Source organism: Sminthopsis crassicaudata, chromosome 3 (assembly GCF_048593235.1).
Source record: "Sminthopsis crassicaudata isolate SCR6 chromosome 3, ASM4859323v1, whole genome shotgun sequence".
Lineage (NCBI taxonomy): Eukaryota > Metazoa > Chordata > Mammalia > Dasyuromorphia > Dasyuridae > Sminthopsis > Sminthopsis crassicaudata.
Window position 1 is genome coordinate 270304277 of NC_133619.1, and position 21828 is coordinate 270326104.

Genomic DNA, 21828 nt, shown 5'->3' on the forward strand with positions numbered 1-21828 from the left:
ACCTCGCATCCAAAGATCCCTCTAATTTTCTCCCCAGCTCTTTCCCCTTGCCTTCTTGTTTCCATCTAAATTTAGAAGACTTTTAAACTTTTCAAATATATATGTTATTTCCTCTTTATTCCATTCCCCTTAATCTATACATCATTCTATATTCCCAACCTTATCCTATTTTCTTACCCTCTTAATTCTTTATAAATTTAGAAGATTTTTATTCTCTTTTAAATGTATATATCTTCATTTTTTAACCCAGATCTGGTATGAGTAGGATTCCCTCTAAAAATCCCTCTATCCTTTCCCATCTCCCTTTCCCCTTAACCTCTTAATTTCTTTCTAAATTTAGAAAACTCTTATATCCTTCTAGATATATATATATGTATTGTTCAATTGTTAACTTATTTCTGATGAAAGTAGGGTTCCAGAACTACCAGCCTGCCTCTCCCATCTAATGCCTCTGTATCGGTTCTTCCTTTTGCACCTCACTTGTATAAAATAAAAGTACTGTTTTACCTTTTCCTCCATGGTTTTGCTTTTCAGAATTACATCATATTTAGCTCTACCCCAATTTTTCTTTTGAACTACCCAATTATTAATGATAATCTTAGGCATACAGTTTACATTGCTACATATAAAAAATTAAGTTTGTCTTTATCTAGTCTCTTATAATTAATCTTTGATGTTTACTTTATATTTCTCTTGGATCTTTCCAATTCTTTGCCCTGAGAAAAGAGCTGCATAAGTATTTTTGCACCTATAGGTCCTTTTCCTTTTTAAAAAATATCTCTTGGGATACATGCCTAGTAGGAATATTGTTAGATCCAAGAATATATATGATTTTATAGCCTTGTAGACATAGTTTCAAATTACCTACAGAATGGTTGAATTCGTTCACAATTCTGGTGGGTCAAATTTAAAGTATCATAGAAACAATTGATAATTGTATAAAAGATAATGACAAAAAATGAGACAAAATGAAAAAAAAAATGTTTTGATGAAGCCAAAACCGTTCTTAAAGAAAAAATTAACCTTTCTATAACACAGTAAATATTATCTATATAAATGAGTATTATATGTAAAAAGAATAAATTGGAATCCTTTCTAATGAAATTGGGGGCCAAAGCAAGTTTTTTTTTTTTCCCAGCACTTTCAGCACCACTATGTAATATGGTATCTATAATGAAACTGAAAAAATACAAGTAAGTAAAGAAAAAAAAATTGTAGATCTCCTTAAAAATAAATTTTCATTGTCTTTTTTAATCACCGAAATTTTCCCCAATAATCCTCCCCCTCTGGAGAGACATCACATACAAAAAAGTAATTCTTTTAAAGAAAAAAATTTAAAAAGGAAAAATTAGATTCATCAGTAATCTGAAAAAGTTTGAAAATTTCTTATCAAAAGGATTGAGCTAGTTCACAACTCTGCCAATATTGTACCTATCTTTATGCCCTCCAACATTTACTATTCTAACTTTTGTCATTTTTCTCAATTTGCAGGATGTGATATAAAACTTTGGGGTTGTTTTAATTTACATTTCTTACATTATTCATGATTTGGAGTATTTTTAAAGATTATTTTTCCTAAACTGTATGATGGTATGTACTTAGAGAATCCTAGAGAACCAAATTAATTGAAACAATAACTTCAGCGAAGTTGCAGGATATAAAATAAATCCACATAAATTATACAATTACAGAACACTGTTCATAGAAATAAAGATGAATCCAAATAACTGAGAAATTGTTGTTCATAAGTAGACCAACGTACAATATTACAATTCTACTTAAATGATTTACTTATTCAATATCATACTAATCAAACTACCAAAGAATTACTTTATAGAAATGTAAAAAATAATAATGAAATGTATGTGGAGGAACAAAATACCAAGAACCTTAAGGGAAATTATGAAAATAAAGTGAACAGAAAAAAAAAAGAAAACTACAAGAACCAGATTTAAAATGATATTAAAAAGCAGTTTAATTTAGTACTGATTTATTTATTTACTTTTTTAAACACTTTATTATTCTTAGGGATTTTGTCTGTATTTTACTTTCATAACTTAGTACTGATTTAAAAAACAAAGGTTAATCAGTGAATCAGATTAGGTACACAAATACAGAAGCAAATTAGCCCAGAAGCCCAACATTAGAAGGGAAACCATTGAGTTCCTAGTATGCTCAAAAGAGATTACAGAAAGAGGAAAAGGTTTTATAATATACATAAATAATTATAGAAGTTGTTCTAGTAGTGGCAAAAGTACTGTAAATTAATGGGGTATCCATCATTTAGGAAATGGCTGAACAAATTATGGCATGAAAATGCAAAGGAATAGTATTTTGCTTTAAGAAATGATGAAAGAAACAGTTCAAAAGAAAACTGGGAAGATATAAAAATTGATGAAGCATAAATTGAGTAGAACTGAGGGACAACAATAACACAATAAAAATGATCGATTTTGAATGACTTAAGAACTCCAGTCAATGCAATGATCAACCATGATTCCAGAAAACCAATGATGAAAAATGCTACCCATTGTACAAGGATTCTTTGTGTGTATGTGTTTGTGATGGGAGAAGAAAAATTAAAGGGAGAAAAAAAATAAATGTTTTATTATAAAACCAAAGAAAAAATTTAAGGTGAGGAAGGAAAAAGAATAAGTATATATAAAAAGCCTACCTGTGCCAGGCACTGTACTAAATGCTTTATACAAATATTATCTTATTAATCTATTTAAGTCCTGTTATCTCTTTAAAATGATTTAATTCTATTAATGTCTAAAAAGGATATGGTTAGTATTTTTTGCCTTTTTACATTATTTGCATTTTCTCTATGTTCTAACACAATGGCAATTTTATTTTTATTTTCTGCAAATATTCATGGGCTGCCATGAAATATGTATGTTCTTTTGTAACTCCATTCACAAGGTTTTTAGTTTTATTTTCTGTAGCAAAAAAAAAAAAAAAAAAAAAAAAGCATTTTAAAGAGATGCTTCTGTACCAAATCATAATCTCTAAGCAGTAATGGAACTGAAAGTTTTCAAAATATAAATATGTAGTAATCAAAACAAAAATTATATGAAAACAGAAGAAAGCGCTTATTATCCCTGTCATCTTATCTCCTAATGGAATTACACTTAGGATAATTTTATTGAGCCTGTGATAAAAGAATCTCAGTCCTCTCCTTCCCCTCCACCCATGTTGTCCATTGTTTTCTTGGCAAAGATATTATTGTGGTTAGCTATTTCCTATTTCAGGAAATTAAAGCAAACAGAGATTAAGGGACTTGCCCAAGATCAGTCAGTAAATTTAGGAAACTGGTTTTGAACTCATGTCTTCCCGATTCCAGGCATGTCCCCTGAGCATCTGGCTGCCTTCTGATGACTTACTGAATTCTGAACATTTAATCCACCTCTGCAATAGGTCAAAGAATACGACATATAAAGGCAAAATTGCGACCCGTCCCAGCACAATTTCTCTCTGAATCTCACCAAACAAGAGAGGAATAATTTTTCAATAATAATAGTAGCACCAATAATAATAGTAATAATAATAATAGGTCTCATTTCTTGCCCTGCGATTTGCAATGCACTTTATCGGCTTTATCTCATTTGATTCTGGTAACAATTCTATTAGTTGGGTGTTATTAGTATCCTGTTTTACAGATAAGGCACATCTACTAGTTTCAGGTTAAGTAAATTGCCGAGGATTATTATACAGCTAGTAAACGTCTTAGGTGGGGTTTGAACCCATGTTTTCCTGGATCCAAGACCCTATACATGCTGAGCCACAACACGGGATATAATCCCCTCCCACCCCCCCTTTTTTTTTTTCAAAATCCTTCTGACCTTGACAACCCCATGGCTAAACCCAGGGCTTGCCACTTTAAATCATTTTGAAATATCCTCCGGGAAATCAAAGGACTTCTCTGCCAGAAACTCAGAGGGTCACAAGTCCCGTAAGCATTCTTCCTGCTCCATCAGGATATCCTGCAATTTCATTTCAGAGTCTGAGCATGGGCCCTGACCATTGTGTTTCCCAAGTCTGTGGAGGGGAGGGTCAGCAGAAGTCAAAGCAGCTGCACCAAGCAGAGGAAAAAGTAACTATGGAAACCTGTGTTATCAGCATCCTCCATGTATTTCCTCACCTCCTCCCCAGTCCTCCAGCCCAACCCCTTTGAGAGCCCAGCTCCTTCCCACTCAAACCCCCAAACTTAGAAACTCATCCGCAGGATTGGGATGGCATCTGATCCCTTAAATGAAGTGCCTTTGGGTCGATTCACCGTTTTGCCCCAAGGTTCAGCCAGCCTAAAGCTGGGTAAGCAGCGGATAGCCTGAAGGCAGGACGCCCAGTCTCAGTAGATGGAGTCTTTGATTAGCTGTCCCTTGGGTTTTCCCTGTCTAGGTTTGTTGACCCTGCTGCAATTTGTGACCCTGAGCTGCATTTCTTCCTCCGAGGCTCTCATTGCTCCGTCGTTGGTGCCCCGGGTCAAAGCTAGCTACAATTTTGGCCGGACTTTCCTGGGACTTGACAAATGCAACGCCTGCATCGGGACATCCATTTGTAAGAAGTTCTTTAAAGAAGAAATCAGGTCAGAAACTCAGTCAAATAATTCCGAAAGGAAAAAAACAACAACTCTATTCCCAAGACCTTTGCTAAAGACAAAGCAGTATGGAATTTATGGGCTAGAGTTGTTTTTAATCCCTTTTAATCATCCTAGCAATGGTTTGGAAAATGGGGGGAACTGAGCCAGGTTTCAGCCCTCAATATGACATTTAAAGTTGGGGGAGGGAGAGGTTTAAGCAGAGATTTAAACATTTCCTTTCTATAAATAGGCCTGCCTTGGACAGCTATAACATTGCTTTGTATAGAGCCATAGCCCAGTAACTGAGCTCACAGCAGAATTACTTTCTAACTGCAGCAAGTTTCCCATTCCAAGATGTGGTCCCGAGACAATGCTAAATTTCTTATACACAGGGCACTCACTGCTAGAAACAGGTGGACTGCTCTAGTAAGGGTGTAACCTCAGAAAATGTTCTCCAAGTCTTAAACACCCAAGGGGATGATTCAACTTCTTCCCCAGATAAGTGACCAAAGTCTTTAAAAATTCCTGAGTAAAAATTCTCTCCTTTCTTCTTTTCCTACAGTTAAGGTTGACCTCTTCTAATAGGTGTTGGACAAAAATATGGTTTCTCCTTTTAGGAGATTTAAGCTGCCATTTTAAAAAATCTGTTTCTGCCCATGCCAGTGATAAAAATATGCAAAGATAGACTAGCATACAGTCTTCCTAGGACCATCTTTAACCAGATTTAGAAGGCTTTTGGTGTCCATTGAAAATAACTGACAAATTGCTAGATGATCTTTTTACCTCATATTCCTAGCATAGTTTCTGGCACATACTAGGCTCTTAAATAAAGATTCTAATTAATTGATTATTTTAAAAGAAAGAACTCTCTGTAAATGCAGTATAATAGGGAGCCCAGAATTTGAAATCAGAGGGCCTGGATTCATCAATCATGTTCCAACTATTATGTGCTAGGAATTGTGTTGGTACTGGGCATACAGTTATAAAGAATGAAAAGATCCTTACTCATAGTAACTAATAACCTAATTGACAAAATATAGATAGCATAAAGTTAACAAATAGATATAAATATAGACACATATATACACATATAACAGAAAGGTCTAGTTTTCTTTCTCTAGATTTCCTCATCTTGAAAATGAGAGCTTTGTCTCTTCTAGATCTGACATTCTGTGATTCTGTCATTTAAAGTATTCCCAGCTGATTAAATCTACCCAAATTTGACAGATATATGTAATATGCATATTTCAGAAGCAAAGATTTATTGGTAAATGTTTAATAACTGGCTCTAAGGATGGGGGTGCCAAAGATACTTTTCAATTTATGTTGATTAATAATATTTTCTCAACTTTCTTAAGTATAGGCAATCTATATAGTTAGATAGTCAATAAAACAACAAACCAATGCTACAAATCAATTTGTATCATTGCTGATTTCTGAATTGCAAATGCTTGCTCACACTGCAAAATTTAACAATAGGATCTCTTTTAACTTGTTCAGGCTGGTTCCAGCACAGCCTAAATAGGTGTAGTTGAGGGTGCTACTTCATGCTATCCTATAACATTGCAGAGAACCTGGACTAGATATTCCTGACCTTGAGACCAGGCACTGGATGATCCCTTGGCATTGGCTTCCATACCTACATTCCCTTAACCTTCCCATCTCCTGTGTAGAAGCATCTCAAACTACTTGAGTAGTTTACTCTGAGTTCAGAATAAATGTCTTATCACACCTGTGGCAGAAGTGAGCTCCTTCTTCCTCATTCAGTCACTACCATACCACCTTAGAGTGTGAATTCTTTTTGCCAAAGCATTTAGAGGATCTTTTCTTAGTATTCATTTTAAATTGAAATAGAAAATGGAAAAGGGGGGGGAAGAACATTTTCATGTATGCAGCAGAACATAATAAGAGGATTCAATATAAAAACCACAAATTTCAATTTAAAACTGTTTACTTAAAAAAAAACTCCAAGTAGGGGCATCTAGGTAGCTCAGTGGATAGAGCACTAACTGAAGTTAGGAGGACGAGTTCAAATTTTACCTCAGACACTTAACATTTCCTAGCTGTGTGACCCTGGGCAAGTCACTTAACCCCAATTGCCTCAGCAAAAAAAAAAAAAAAAAAAAAAAAAAAAATTATGTAGTATAAATAGTATACATTGTTTTCAAAGCTACCCATATTTTCTGGGCTTCCTTCTAGGTTTTCTTTTGTTCTCTGCTGTTTAATTTTTTTTAATGTTATTTCTCTACCCACCCACACACATTAGAAGGCTACAATTAAACATGAATATATATGCATGTTTATATAAACATACATATTATATATACATACAGATCCATAATATATGTAAAAGCATACTGTTCATATTTTGATCCGTCAGTTCTTTCTTTGAAGGCAGATAGCATCTTCCTTCATAGGTCCAGGTTTTTCCATGTTTTTCTAAATCAATCACTCATCATTTCTTATATCACAGTAGTTTATGTACCACAATTATGTACCACAGATTGTTTAGTCATTTCTTAATTGAAGGGTATCTGTCATTTTAACCAATCTGATAGGTAGAATTTGATATCTCATAATTTTTTAACTTGTGTTTCTCTAAATGATGATTTAGAGCATTTTTCATATGACTATATATAGTTTTGGTTTCTTCATTGAAAAACTGCCTGTTCATATCCCTTAATCATTTATCATTTGGGAATATGACTCATATTGTAATAAATGTGACAAAGTTCTTTATATATTTGAGAAATGAGACCTTTATCTAAGAGACTGACTATGAAAAAAAATCTAGCACTTTTCTGCTTTACTTTTAATCTTCACTACATGGGTTTTATTTACATAATAACTTTTTAATTTATTATAATTGAAATTATCCATTTTACATTTCAACAATACTCTCTGTCTTTTGGTTCTACTTATATTATTCTCCTATCATGAGTCTCATAGATAATATATTCCATGTTCTAATTTTTTTTCAATATCTCCCTTTATACCTAAGTAATGAAACTATTTTGGCCTTATATGGCTACATGGTTTAATATATTGCTCTATGTCCAATTCTTGCCAGACTGATTTCTGTCTTTCCCAACAATTTTTACTAAATAATGAATTTTTTTCCCAAAAAATTTAAATCTTTACACAAAATTCTATAGTCTTTTACCACTGTGTATTGGATATCTATATCTATTTGTTCCACTGGTCTATCTTTATATTTCTCAGCAAGTATTAAATAATTTTGTTATTTATGGCCTTATAATATAGTTTAAAGTCTGATGCTGCTGAATCTTTTTCCTTTAGCTTCTCTGCAATTTTTGACCTTTTGTTCTTCCAAATGAATTTTGTTATGATTTTTTTCTAACTTGGTAAAATAATTTTTTATTAATTTAATTGGGATAACATTGAATAAATAGAACAGTTAGGTAAAATTGTTGTTGGCTTTGATTACCCATGAACAATGAATATTTGTCAATTATTTAAATCTGACTTTGTATGGAGAATGTTTTATATTTATGTCCATATAGTTTCTGTGTCTTTTTTGGCAAGTATACTTTCAGATATTTTATGCTGTCTAGTTAGTTTACACAGTCTAAAACAATACTGAATAATAATGGTCATACATAGTAGAATTTATCTATTTTCCTCTTTTAAATAGAACTGTTTTAGCTTTAACTTTGAGATCATGATTGTTATGTAATAAATTCTATTCCAGACCAAGGATCTTAAAAGCCAACTAGACCCCAATACTCAGAAGCAGGTACCCACAGAAAGTAGCATTATACGGTAGAATAAATACTGGTTTAAATATTGTTCATCTTTCCATCTTGTGATCTTGGGCAAGTGCACAGAATGATAGATTTAGAGCAAGAAGGGACCTTAGGAGTTATTTACAATAGTAAATTTCCTTTTACAATAGTAGAAACTGAGTTCTAGAAATCCTTGAGTTCTAGGGATTGATTTGATCAGTCAGTCACAGCTAGGATCTTCTCACTCCAAAATCTTTTTTTTTTTTTTTTCCATTGGACCATACCCCTTCTCTACTCTCTGAACTTTAATTTCCTCATTTGTGAAATGAAAGAGTTGTACTAGACAAGTCTCCAAAGTTCCCTATATTTCTAAACCTATGATCCTAATATAACTTTCATACCTCCCAGCTTTCAACTCCGCCACAGGGTTACCCTTCACAGAAGCTGGAGGCAAAAATAATTTCTCTGAGTTTCTGTTTATTCATCTGTCAAAGAGGGACTTGCTATGACATGCCCTCAGAGAGGTCAGGAAAAGTCATTGACCAAAATATTTCCCTTTTAATTTTTTTTCAAACTTCATTAAATGTTTCCCAATTACATGTAAGAGAATTTTTAACAATCATTTTTCTTCAATTTCAGTTCCAAATTCTGTCTCTCCCTCTTCCTTGAGAAGGAAAGCACTTTGATTTCAATTATACATGTGAGGTCATACCAAAAATATTTCCATATTAATCATGATGTAAAAGAAAACATAAATAAAATAAAACAATATAAATGAAGATTTTTTGAAATTATGTTTAAATTTACATTTAGCATCCATCAGTTCTTTCTTTGGAGTGACCAAAATATTTCCTAGAATTTAGATCTGGAAAGGATCTTAGAGATCATCTGGTTTGACTTTTTTTTTCTTTTTTCTTTTTTTATAAATACAAATGATCCCAGATAGATTGTAATATGTTCAAGGTTATACAGGTAGTAAGTGTATAGATTAAGGTTTAAACTAAGATGACATTACCTTTCTTTTTTCTTTTTCTATAGTAGATTTATTTGCTGACATCCTATATGCTAGTTCTCTTAATTATTTGCATGACTGTTTATGTCCACCATTAGCCTTTAGGTGAAGAGTCAGAAAACTATGACCCAAGGACCAAATTTAACCTGTCACTTGCTTTTTTAAAAATAATGACAGCTTTTTATTTTTCAAAATGCACAAAAAAAATTGTTTTCAACATTCATCTTGCAAAACCTTGCAAAATCCAAATTTTTCTCCCTTCCTTCTCCTCTATCTCTCCTCTAGACAGCAAGTAATCTGATATAAGTTAAACATATCTTTGCACTTAATAATATTCAATCTGTTTGTGGCTATGTTTGAATGATCTTGAGCAAACCATTTCATCTCTTTGTACCTCACCTTCCTCATCTATAAAATGAGGCAGACTAGACTAGATCAGCAACTCAAACTTTTTGGTCCCACAATCCCTTTATATTCTTAACCCTATGATTTTTTTATGTGAGTTATATCTATTGACATTTAATGTATTATAAATTAAAACTGATAAATTTTTACAAAATTATATGTCATTTTCTAATTTATTAATTTGTTTACAAATGAAAATAATAAATATGTTCATATAAATAGTATTTTATGAAAAATTATATTTTCCAAAGTAAAACATTAATAAGAATGGTATTTTAACATATTTACATATTATATTTTTTACCTATTTTTGAAAAATCTCTTTAATTTTTGACTTAATAAAAGATAACTGGATTCTCAAATCTGCTTCTGCATTTAATCTGTTGAAATATGTTGGTTTAGTTTGATTTGACCTCACAGAAAATACTAATACTAATATTATTATTATGAAAAGAGTTTTGACCTCAAAGACTCCATGAAAAGGTCTCTGGGATTCTCATAAGTTCTGTGGACCACTCTTTGAGAATCACTATCCCCTCTAGCTCTAGCTGACATTTTAATGTTTTATGATTCTGTGACCAGAGTCCTAAAAATCTGTTCAAGATAGGATAATTTTGTTTCTATCCTCCTCTTTCCTCTTCCGGTTCCTAATGCCCCAATTAGAGATTTACCTGTCAACACAGATACCTCTAGCTTTCCTCTACATACACTTCAAAAGGTTCCAGATTTCAAGGAAATGAAAAGTAACCTTTCTCCACAGAGGTCCTAGGGTCTCTAAAGATGAAGGACCTTATTGATTAAAACAGGAAGGGACCTTAATAATTCTCCTTGCCATTTTACAGAAAAGGAAGCTGGGGTCAAGAGAGGTGACTTTATCTGTCCAAGGTTTCACAGCTGGTGAATAGTCCAGCTCTTCTTACCTCAAATTCAGAGGATACCAGATAAAGTTTAATTTTCCCCTGTCTTCTCTTCCTTCAACTTCCTGTTTCCTTCATTCTATTTGGTTTTTGGTGAGTTTATTTTAATCTCAGATTAATTCTACCTCTTATAACATACAACTTCCAAACTAATGTGATGGTGGACAAATCTCTTCATCTTCATCTGTAAAGCTAAAGTGGACGATGAAAGAGTGGATTCCCTGTGATTCCTTCTAGTTCTCTCTAAAACTCTCTAAAGGGATAATGGTATCGAGCAGCTCTTCATTTAATAGGCTAGTCCTAAAAAGGCATTTCTTTTTTTACAGGTTTGATAACTGGCTTGCTCCCCACCTCAAACTTCCTCCTGATTACTTTTCCACTTATCCTGCAAACTACTCAGATGATACCAAAAGCTGGCGCCCCGTGGAGATTTCCAGGCTAATAAGTAAATACCAAAATGAACTTTCTGATAGGAGAATCTGTGCATCAGCTTCTGGTTCAAAGAACTGTAGCATTGAGAGAGTCCTGAGGAAAACAGAAAGAGTCCAAAAATGGCTGAAGGCCAAGCGCCTCACTCCAGATCTGGTGCAGGTAAGTGATGAACTGGGTCTTTCAGAAATGCATTCATTCAAGCGTCCATGGTAAATGCCAAAGGAATCCTTTCTGTATAATGTCCCTCAGGCTGACTCATGCCATGTGTCTGTGGGCTCTTGTATCAGAAATGTTGTCCATCTGAATCATTCTATAAGCACTTATTAAGCACTTACTATATGCACTATGCTAAGTGCTAGGGACCCAAAGAAAGGTAAAAGACAGCCCCTAATCTCATGGAGCTCACAATTTAATGAAGGGGGGAACATTTAAACAACCATGTACAGGCAAACTCTATACACGATAAATTGGAAGTAATCTCAAAGGGAAAATACTAGAATTAAGAGGGTGAGAGAAAGGCTTTCTGTAGGAGATGGAATTTTATTTGATACTTGAAGAAAGCCAGGGAATCAAAAGGTAGTGATGAAGGCATGGGAGTCAGCAAAAATACCTAGAGTAGAGTAGGTGCATTCATCTATGTAAAGCACATTGAACTGCTGTCAACATCCAAAACACATAAACATTTTTCTTCTTCTCCTCCTCCTCCTCCTCCTCCTCCTCCTCCTCCTCCTCCTCCTCCTCCTTCTCCTCCTCCTCCCCCCTCCCCCTTCTTCTTCTTCTTCTTCTTCTTCTTCTTCTTCTTCTTCTTCTTCTTCTTCTTCTTCTTCTTCTTCTTCTTCTTCTTCTTCTTCTTCTTCTTCTCCTTCTTCTCCTTCTTCTCGTTCTTCTGCTTCTTCTTCTCATTCTTCTCCTTCTTCTCGTTCTTTTCGTTCTTCTCCTCGTTCTTCTTCTTCTTCTTCTTCTTCTTCTTCTTCTTCTTCTTCTTCTTGTTCTTCTCGTTCTTCTTCTTCTTCTTTCTTCTTCTTTTCTTCTTCTTCTCTTTTTCTCTTTTCCTCTCTGTCTCCCTCTGTTTTTCTCTTGCCACAGCAAGAGAAGTCTTTGCCTATATCTTTCCTTCTCCCTTAACTTAGAAATCTTGCTTCTATCCTTGACTCTACCGTTTTTGCTTACTAGCTTCTTAAAGGTAACTATCAGTGGTACAATAAATTAAGTACTCTATCTACCTAAAAGCAGGAAGTCCTGAGTTCAAATCCCATTTAATAGCTGTGTGATATTGGGCAAATCCCGTCACCTCTGTTTGTCTCAGTTATTTTCAACTATAAATTGGAGGTAATAAAAGCACTTACCTCTCATAATTGTTATGAGATAGAAATAGATAATACTTATAAAAAAGAACTTAGCACAGTGCTTGGCACACAGTCGATGCTATATATATGCTGATTACCATCATCATTATCATTGTGTATCTAAGGCAGTAGTCACTAAATTGGGGATTACAAAATGAATCCAAAGAATAAGAAGATCTCACCATCTCCAATATTCTCCCTATTACAGTGGAGTAGCTATAGCTTTTCTCCAGGACGTCAACATTTAGAAAAGGGTGAAAAATATAAATAAAAAAAATAATTTTTAAAAATTTGATATATTTACAGTCAGCATATTTTATACTTTTAACTTGTTATATTTACATTTAGTCATAATTTTTCACTTTCATCAGCAGAAAAAATTGAATTTAACACCTAGTTAACAAGAATAACTAAACTAGAAAACTACCAGATGGCCTGATTGAATTTCTGCAGGCCTGATCCCCTGTCCATTCATTCTTAGGATCTCTAGTAATATACTCAAGTGTCCGAAGGTCTCTATTTGTCACTTGCCATTCATCTCCCCATCCCCAAAATTTCAAGATTTACTAACATTCAGAGTCCTATACACTCTTCTCTTCCCTTTCCATTCATCTAAATTTGCTTTAATTATTTTTGGTGAAAGACAGATAAGAGCTAATTAAGATAAATTCAATTGAATGGGAGGAGTCAGGAACAACATCCCAATGGTGCAGAGGCCTTAGAACATTGGTCTCATGAGAGATGGAAAGACCTCCATTCAAATTCTGCCATTGACACCTTCTGACCATGTTTTCCTGGGCAAGTCAGAGAAGGTGCAGAAGTGCAGTGAGGAAGCTTCCTCATTCAGCAATTTCCTCAACCTGTGAAATTAGCAGCCAAATTGGTTTTATTTTTGCATCATGAATTTCAAGTTTTTTATGAAGATATGTTTCTTACATTGCTTCCTTGGGCACCAGAATTGCTGGATCCAGCTCTGGATGCTGCTCTAACGCATGTCAATGGTCCTGGGTGAAAGGCCTGCAGACAGAGGATTAGAGCCTGTTCTGTTCCACTTCCCAGAGCTCAGCTTTTTAATCTTTGGGTTGCAACCTCATAAGGAGTCTTGTAACTGAATGTGGAGATTAGGAAGTTATCAACAAATATCTGATTTGTATATATATTTTATGTACTTATATACCCAAGGTCACATAAAGTTTCTCAGACAATAAGGGGTTACCTGTGGAAAAAATTTAAGAAGCCCTGCCTTAGGAGACTACCTGGATCAGGTGAAAAATTAATTCGTACTAATTACTAATAATTCTTTAGCTGCCACTCAAGATAGACCTACAGAGAGACAGAGAGCTTGTGTGTAAATAAATATTCACACATATTTCTAGAGATACATGGATATGTCTAGGTAGATATTGATAGATCTACTATAAATCTGCATATAGATCTACATCTACATTTATATACTCAGATATGTCTGTGTCTACACACATAAATGTGGTCCTTTAATATATAGCTTCTTAAACTGTGATTCATGATCCCAAAAGGAGTCTTGTAACTGAATCTGGGGGGTCATGAAATTATGATTTATCATTAATAAAAGTTTGACTTGTTTATATACCTATATACCCAGAGTCATATAAAAAAATTCTCAAGTGAAAAGTACTCCTGAATGGGAAAAGTTTAAGAAGCTCTGCTCAAGCATATATTCCAAATCAGTAGTCCTCAAACTTTGTGGCTTCAGGATCTCTCTATACTCCTAAAGATTAAGGATCCCTCTCCCCAAAGAGCTTTTGTTTATTTGCATTGTATCTCTCAATATTTATCACATTAGAAATTAAAATGTATTATTATTAAAATAAAATAGTTTTGATCCCATGAAAGGATCTCAAGGGCTCCCAGGTATCCTTGGATCATATTTTGAGAACTGCTAACCTAAATCAAAGGAATAAATTTGAGTAGAAATGTTTAAAGTTTAGGGAAGTATCTTGAGGCAAGTGAGCCCTTCCCCCCATTCATACCATGTAGCTGGCTGCTAGTATAGGGTCTTAGGGATCTTCTCTAGCAAGCTCCAGAGAGAGTCCCAGGTTGCTCTGCCTTACGTCTTCCTGAGCCACATTCTTTTAGCTCCCTAGAAATGTGTTGGCCCCTAGACTCAAGCCTGTTTTTTAAGGTCTGCAAAGATCCAGGGGCTTTGCTCAGTATTCCTTCTCTAGAGGACTGGTGTGATCCCTAGAGAGAGGAGGAAAAAAAGCAAGAAAATGAAAGGAGACTTCAGGGAGGAGGGAGGAGGTATAACTATGCAGTCCCTGAAACAGGCAGACAGGGCTTACAAAGCATTGGAGGAGAGCTTCCATCCTCATCATCAGAGGTCTACTCCAAATTGAAAGACTGCCTTTCCACCCTTTCCACGAGGAGTAGAATACTGTTTTGTTTTGTTTTGTTTTTTAAACCATGGATGGCTTTCTTTCAAGTGAATGGGACACATGCCCACCTCCTGAGCCAGAAGCAAAATACAGCAAGGGTGACTGCCAAGGAGAGGAGGGGACCAGGAATTAAAATCAAGGATGGGAGAAAAACAAACAAATAGTACAAAACATTTTAAAGTGCTAGTGAAAATAGGCATCGTTCCCCCTTACCCCCTCCCCCCTCACCACTACTTCTACCTCTAAAAAGGGCTATGTCATAATGACTGAATATCCTGAATATGCTGACCAACCTCCCTAACCACAGCTTAGTCTAGCATGGCTGATGTCTTCTTGCAAAACCATTAAAAAAAAAAAAAGAGCTTTCCCTCCAGTGATCCCAGCTGCAGAGGGTCCTTGATCCCAACTATCAGTGATCAGCCAGCGGAAGAATTATTTCTTAATCATGCTTACCCCTCCCTTCCCCTAAACTACATGATGATGTACGTGGAGAAATCGCTTCTTCCCTCCAATACTGACAGCTCCCTCAGCCGTCTGAGCCTCTGCATCCACAAGATGGCAATATGGAGTTTTTTAAGCTTTTCACCAGAGTTGCCAACATTTCTGTTTCCCACATCACATTTCTTTTTTTAAGTGGATGGATTATGGAAAATAATGAAATTAACTAAAAAGTACATTGGTTGTTTAATTCAAATATGAGTTTATGAGCAAATATTATGACATTTAGATGTAACTGGTAAACAAATTACTCTTCATTCACTGGAGGGAGGAAAGAGAAGGGAATGGGGTTGGGTAGGGAGGTCCCTGTGATTTTATGGATAAAAGGAACTCCCTTAGAAATTTTCTCTTACTTGCAGACCTGAGATTCACCCAGCAACTAGCAATCTTAGAAAGCCTTAGAAAGTTGCCTGGGCACTAAGATGTTAAGTGACTTGTCTCAGAGATAGAAATTTAACTCATATCTTGAGTCCAAGACTGAGCATCTATTGATTGGATTGACAAATTCCCTCTATTCATTGCTGTTTATTTCTAATTTCAGAGTTTGTTTTTCAGAATACAGGCAGTATCACCTAGTGGATAGAGATCCAGCTAGCCATCACTTTTAAAATATTCATTGTTTTAAGGTTTTTTAAATATTCAGTGTTTTAAGGTTTATAAAACACAACATGCCTGTGAAGTTAGTAGGGTTAATGACTTAATTGTATTAATCGCAAGGTTTCCGTTGGCATACCAACAATATATTTGTAGCCCTGGTACCTAGCCCAGTACCTGACTGTAGTTATTTAATATATGTTTGTTGATTGATTCAAGAGGTGATGCCTTAATGCAAGAGAGTTACCTTGAATGGTGGAAAAGTTTGGTTTTGTGAAAGGCTCTCTGGGGGGATATAGATGGGCCATGTGGGATCACTGACAGCACATATATGTTTCTTAAAATAAGTTCAGAATCCGGATATGGTCCAGTGGATAGAATGGCTATGACTTTAAGCAGGTAAGTTATAAAGAGATCCAGCCTTGGAGTCAGGAATATATAGATGCTAGTTCTAATATACTCTAATTCCTTAACCAAGGAAAAGTTCCTTAATATTCAAGGTTCCCAGGCAATTCTCTAAGACTGTAGAAATTAACTAGGAATATCAAGGGCCCCACTTTAAAATATTAGTGATATTAAACATAAATAATAAATATATAAATTTAAAAGACCATTTTATCCTTTAACAAAAGGAGGGGAGAGTATCAAGTTTTTTCCCCCCATCATTTTCCAAACAACTTTTATGTGTAGGACTAGTATGAAATGGCCCTGTCAGTGGAATGGAGTAATAGAAAACAGCTTAAACATTGTTTCAGAAATCACATTTGGCAAAACTCTGTTTTGGTCAAAGTATTTATTCTAGGCAGAAACATTACACATGAAAGGAAGCTACCATGAAAATTCTCTAAGGATGTGACTATAAAGTTATGCTACAGGTTTTTCACTTGAGACTTGTGAAATCAAGTTCACTCACTGCTTTGCAGTCACATCTCACATGCACAACACCAACTTAATTTCTACTTGAAATCATAGCATTTTTTTAAGAGCTGAAACTATTGAAAGCCTTTCCTTGGTCATTGGAAGAGATTTCTCTAAAGGGATCAAAGTATCATCCATTTGTTTTATCTTTCAGGACACAAAATCATAGAAATTAGAGCTCATCTAGCTCCTAAAATTGATGCCTAAATTATACTTGATAGAGCTTTAGAAAAGAAAGAAGACAATGAAAGGCTTTGAGAATTGAAAGTTGGCAGGTAGGGGATGAGAAGGGGGTAAAGAGAAGGGAAGACAGAATAAAATATACTACCATCTGTTATTTTCCTCATAATAACAAAAGCTTATATCAATAGAGAGCTTTATGGTGTACAAAGCATTTTCTGTGCAACAACTCTGGTAGAAAGTGCAAATATTCTTCCCATTTGATGAAGAAACTAAAATTAAGAGAGGTTTAAATGATTTATTCATAATCACACAGCTCAAGTCTCTTGTCTCCCACAAAACACTCTCAGTACTTCCAAAACGGTTAGCTTTTCTCTCAAAATGCTTCACACACTACTTGCTTATTTAAGCTTTCCTTTGGGGTAGGTAGGAAATCAATCCATTTATCCCATTTAACACTGAAATAGTGAGTAGAGTGCCAGATTTGGAGTCAGGAAGAACTGGGTTCATAGCCCATCTCTGACATTTAATTTAAGACCACAGACAAGTCACATTTCTGATCTCTCAGGTAACATTGCCTATTTTGTGAATAAGTCAACAGGTACAAAGGGATTATAGATTGAATGAAAATTACTTGCTTATTCCAATAGGCTTGGGATGGAAAATACCATCCACATCCAGAGAGAGAACTATGAAGAATGAATGTGGTTTGAAGTGTAGTATTTTCATTTTTTTTGGTTTGTTTTCTTTCTTGTGATTTTTTTCCTTTTGATCTGATTTTTCTTGCACAACAGGAAAATATGGAAATATGTTTTAAAAGATTCCACATGTTTAACTTATATTAGACTGATTGCTGTCTTAAGGAGAAAAAAGGGAGAGAAGGAGAAAAATTTGGAACACAAAATCTTTACATGTATTTGGAAAAGTAAAATACTATTGAAAATTAAAAAAAAAAAGTTATTTGCTTAAGGTCATAGCCATTCTATCCACCAGACCATATTTGAATTCTGAAACTATTTCAAAAAAACATAAATGATATCAGTGATTCCAAATGACCTGACATCCTGTCCAGAGAGTCTTTCACAAAACTAAACATTTCCATCATTTAAGTAACTCTCTTGCATTAAGGCAAATATCAATCAACACGCATTTATTAAGTACCTACTACAAGTCAGGTACTGGGCTAGACACTAGGGATACAAATACATTAATGATATTTCAATCGCATCCTTGCTTAGATTAATACAATTAAGTTATTAACCTTACTAACCTCATGGGCATGTTGTGCTTTATAAACCTTAAAACACTGAATAAATTACAAGCTATTATATAACCATCACTATTTAATGGAGATTAGTTTAGCAGGTTACTTAGCAACAACTATCCTTGTTAAATAAATGAGGCAGTGAGAAGTAGCAACGGATAAAGCATTGGACTAGACAATAACAAAGGCCTAAGTTCTAGTTTAGCCTCAGATACTAGCCTCTGAGTCTCAATTCCCTCATCTTTAATATGGGGATAATAGTACTTACTACTTCCCAGGGTCAATCTCAAGATCAAATGAGGCAGTGTATATAATAATATGCTTTACAAATCTTATAGCCCTAAATAAATGTGAACTATTATTACTAGTGGCTCAGTGGATAGAGTGCCAGGTCTAGAATCGGGAAAATGTAATCTCCCTGAGTTCAAATCTGGCCTCAGACACTTCCCTGAGCAAATTACTTAACCCTGTTTGCCTCAGTTGTAAAATAAACTGCAGAAAGAAATGGAAATCACTCCAGTGTCTTTGCCAAGAAAACCCCTAGTGAGGTCATGAGGAATTGGACACAACTGAAAAATTATTGTTAAAACATAAAAAAGAGACTGGGGCCATGAAGAAGTGAAACCTAGGAAAGGTATGTTCTTGATGGAAAGGAAGAAAAGATGTAGAACATGAGATGCTGCCTAGTGACATTAGACTTGAAATGAATACCAAAGTAAAGTCCTGAGAAATGGAAACCAGTGATTAAAAGTGTATGTAAAATACTACTAATAATAATTATACAAGATTTTTTTAATAGCCATTTTAAGGTTTGCAACATGCTTTTAAAATATTATCCCTTTGTCCTTACAATAGCCCTAAGAGGGAGATGCTACTAAGTCACAGAGAATGATTTGCTCAGGATCACCCAGCTAGTAAGCATCGAAAGTTGGATGTGAACTCAGATGTTCGTGATTCCAGGCCCAGAGTTCTATCCAATATGTCACCTAGCTGAAGGTAAAACACAAAATGGGACAATAATCTCTCAAAGAACATGTTTTTCCCAGCCCTTTTCTCCACCCTCTTTTGACAGGTTGTCAACCACTATAATAAGTAATTACCTTATGTCAGTGACCTCAACCACTGGCTCCAAGATTTATACATTTTTCTGAATTTTGTGTTTTTCAAATCTTATCAGGATTGAATGAAAGTTACCTGCTTAAAGTCATAGTCATTCTAAATTTACTGGACCATATTTGGATTCTGAAACTATTAGTAGAATTTATTATTAGAAACTATTAGTACTACTTAGTTAAGCATTTTTATGAGTCTGGTATTAAGAAAACTAAAGTATCATTCAAAATGAATGATAGGGTCTGCAGACAGAAGAGACCATAAGGATCTCTTCTATCTGCTCTGACCCTTTTATTTTGCAAAAGAAGAAACTGAGATTCAAAGAAAGGAACACTAAACTATACTGACAGGAAGTAGCAAAACCAACATTATCATCAAGTGGGTGGTTAAGACATACAGACAATGCATTAAGAAGGCACAAAATGGTGGAAGGTGAATTCCTGGGATATTTCAGGGCTAGATAAATGCTGACTTTCCTTGTTGAAGGAAGAGACTCTACAGAATGCTTTTACAATTTTGGGGGAATGGCACACGGAAAGAATTTTCAGTCTGCTAAATAGTTCTTTTCTCCCTACAGTCTTAAAAATAGTGCAGTCTACAGAATGTACATATATCAGCTCCAGATTTTCATTTTGTCCTCTTATTTCAGTATGGTTATTATTCTGGACAGAGAAGCTACACGACTTGTTAGACTAACTGCTAGTTATATACAGAATTTCAAGCTGTTTTATTTTTTTGTTTTTTGGACAACCATTATTAGTAGCTCAGTGTAATCTCCCCTTTCCCTCCCAGGGTACCATCCATATGTTCTGAATTGGATGCTCTATGGGTTGGTTTGTTGCTTCCTTTCTCAAGGGACATATTCTTTTTTTTCCCCTTTTATTCCTTCAACTCAGGGGACCAACTTCAGTCTGTGTTCATTTTCCTGAGGCCTATCCACAATTACTTATTCTCTTTTCTTCCCTGTGGATAAGGATCCTGGCTCTATGAGAAAGCCGCCAACATTGTATTATCCACACCCTCACTAACATTTCCACATCTATTATGTAGTAAAATGGAACCCAACAGCTATCCAGGAAGTGTGATGACTTGGCACATGTCTGTTTCCTTTCCTTATCCTGCCAAACAGCATTAATTTCTCAGAAATAACTTTTTGCATCCTAGATTTTTTTTCCCTCACCCAACCCCACCCAAACTGTTCAAAGTCCATTTTGAGAATGATCAGTTGCCTTTTTTTTCTTAAATAAATGAAACTTACTAATTGCACTCTTTTTAAAAATGATCCCTATATGATATTCCTTTTCCAGATGTATTAAACTAAATCAATTTTTATTAAGCATAAATCCTTAAGAATCAAAGGCAAAAACAAATCCTTCTTGTTTTCAAAGACTTTATTTTTTACTGAGGAGATATAACATGTACACTACTCCATACTTTATTTCATGATTTAGCCCTTTAACTTCATTTAACAAAATGGAGCTGTTATTAATAGAGTTAATTAGATTTGGTCTTTCCACACCATTTTTCCAGATATTATTTTCTAGCTATATCTCAAAGTCATTGCCAAATGGACATCAAGCTTCATGTTATCCTGGGGATTTACACATTGGTACCTCAGCCATCATAGAACAGGTAGAAAGCTAAGACATTTGTTCTATTTAGATCTTATGCCTGAACCAATTGTTGAGTACCATTTTCTCCCTTTTCTCAGATCTGAACTCTGATGGGCATACTTCTTTTGCATACTCTGGCCCCAGAAAGTGGCAGAAATACCTGTATGGTACCATATCTGCATTGTCTGTAAGGAACAAGTTGAGATTCAGATGGGAGAAAAAAAGTACTTATTAAGTGCTTCCTATGTGCCAAGCAATGTGCTCAGCTCTGCTCTAAGAGAATAGTGACCAGGAAAAGTGGTCTGAATGAATGGTGAACAGAGTCATAGAGGAATCAGTTGGTACACTCGTCACAGAAATATGGTAATGTTGATTTGATTTACAGGTGAAGAGGCAGAAAAGGGAAGAAATAAACAGACAAACAATGACAGGGCAGATGTCAAGAAGATGACTATGGTGGATATATGGAGTATGAAGAGGGGGATGGACAATGTAGTGATGGAGAATGGGATCCTTATCCAGAGAGAACTAGAGATTGAATCTAGATCAAAACATAATATTTTCACTTTTTTATTTGTTTTTTCTTTCTCATGTTATTTTCCCCTTTTGGTCTGATTTTTCTTGCACAACATGACAAATATGGAATATGTTTAAAAGAATGGTATCTATATAACCTATATCAGATTTCTTGTTGTCTTGGGGAGGGGGAAGGTCAAGGAAGAAGGAAGAAAAAATGTGGAACACAAAATCTTATAAAAAGGAATGTTGTAAACTATATGTGTATTTGGAAAAATAAA

The 21828-nt window shown here is 34.8% G+C and overlaps 1 protein-coding gene across 2 annotated transcripts in view; it reads left to right on the forward strand.

Annotated features, from left to right (window-relative positions):
• DIPK2B (divergent protein kinase domain 2B) overlaps window positions 1–21828 on the forward strand; it is a 102570-nt gene that overhangs the window by 37489 nt on the left and 43253 nt on the right. The window contains exons 1-3 of one of the 2 annotated variants that reach the window (XM_074300798.1): window positions 4199–4311; window positions 4399–4585; window positions 10986–11250. In XM_074300798.1, coding sequence (XP_074156899.1) covers window positions 4233–4311; window positions 4399–4585; window positions 10986–11250 — 531 coding nt within the window. In that variant the 5' untranslated portion in view covers window positions 4199–4232. Of the gene's footprint in view, window positions 1–4198; window positions 4312–4398; window positions 4586–10985; window positions 11251–21828 lie in introns of those variants that run through there. The other variant, XM_074300797.1, reaches the window with a different exon arrangement.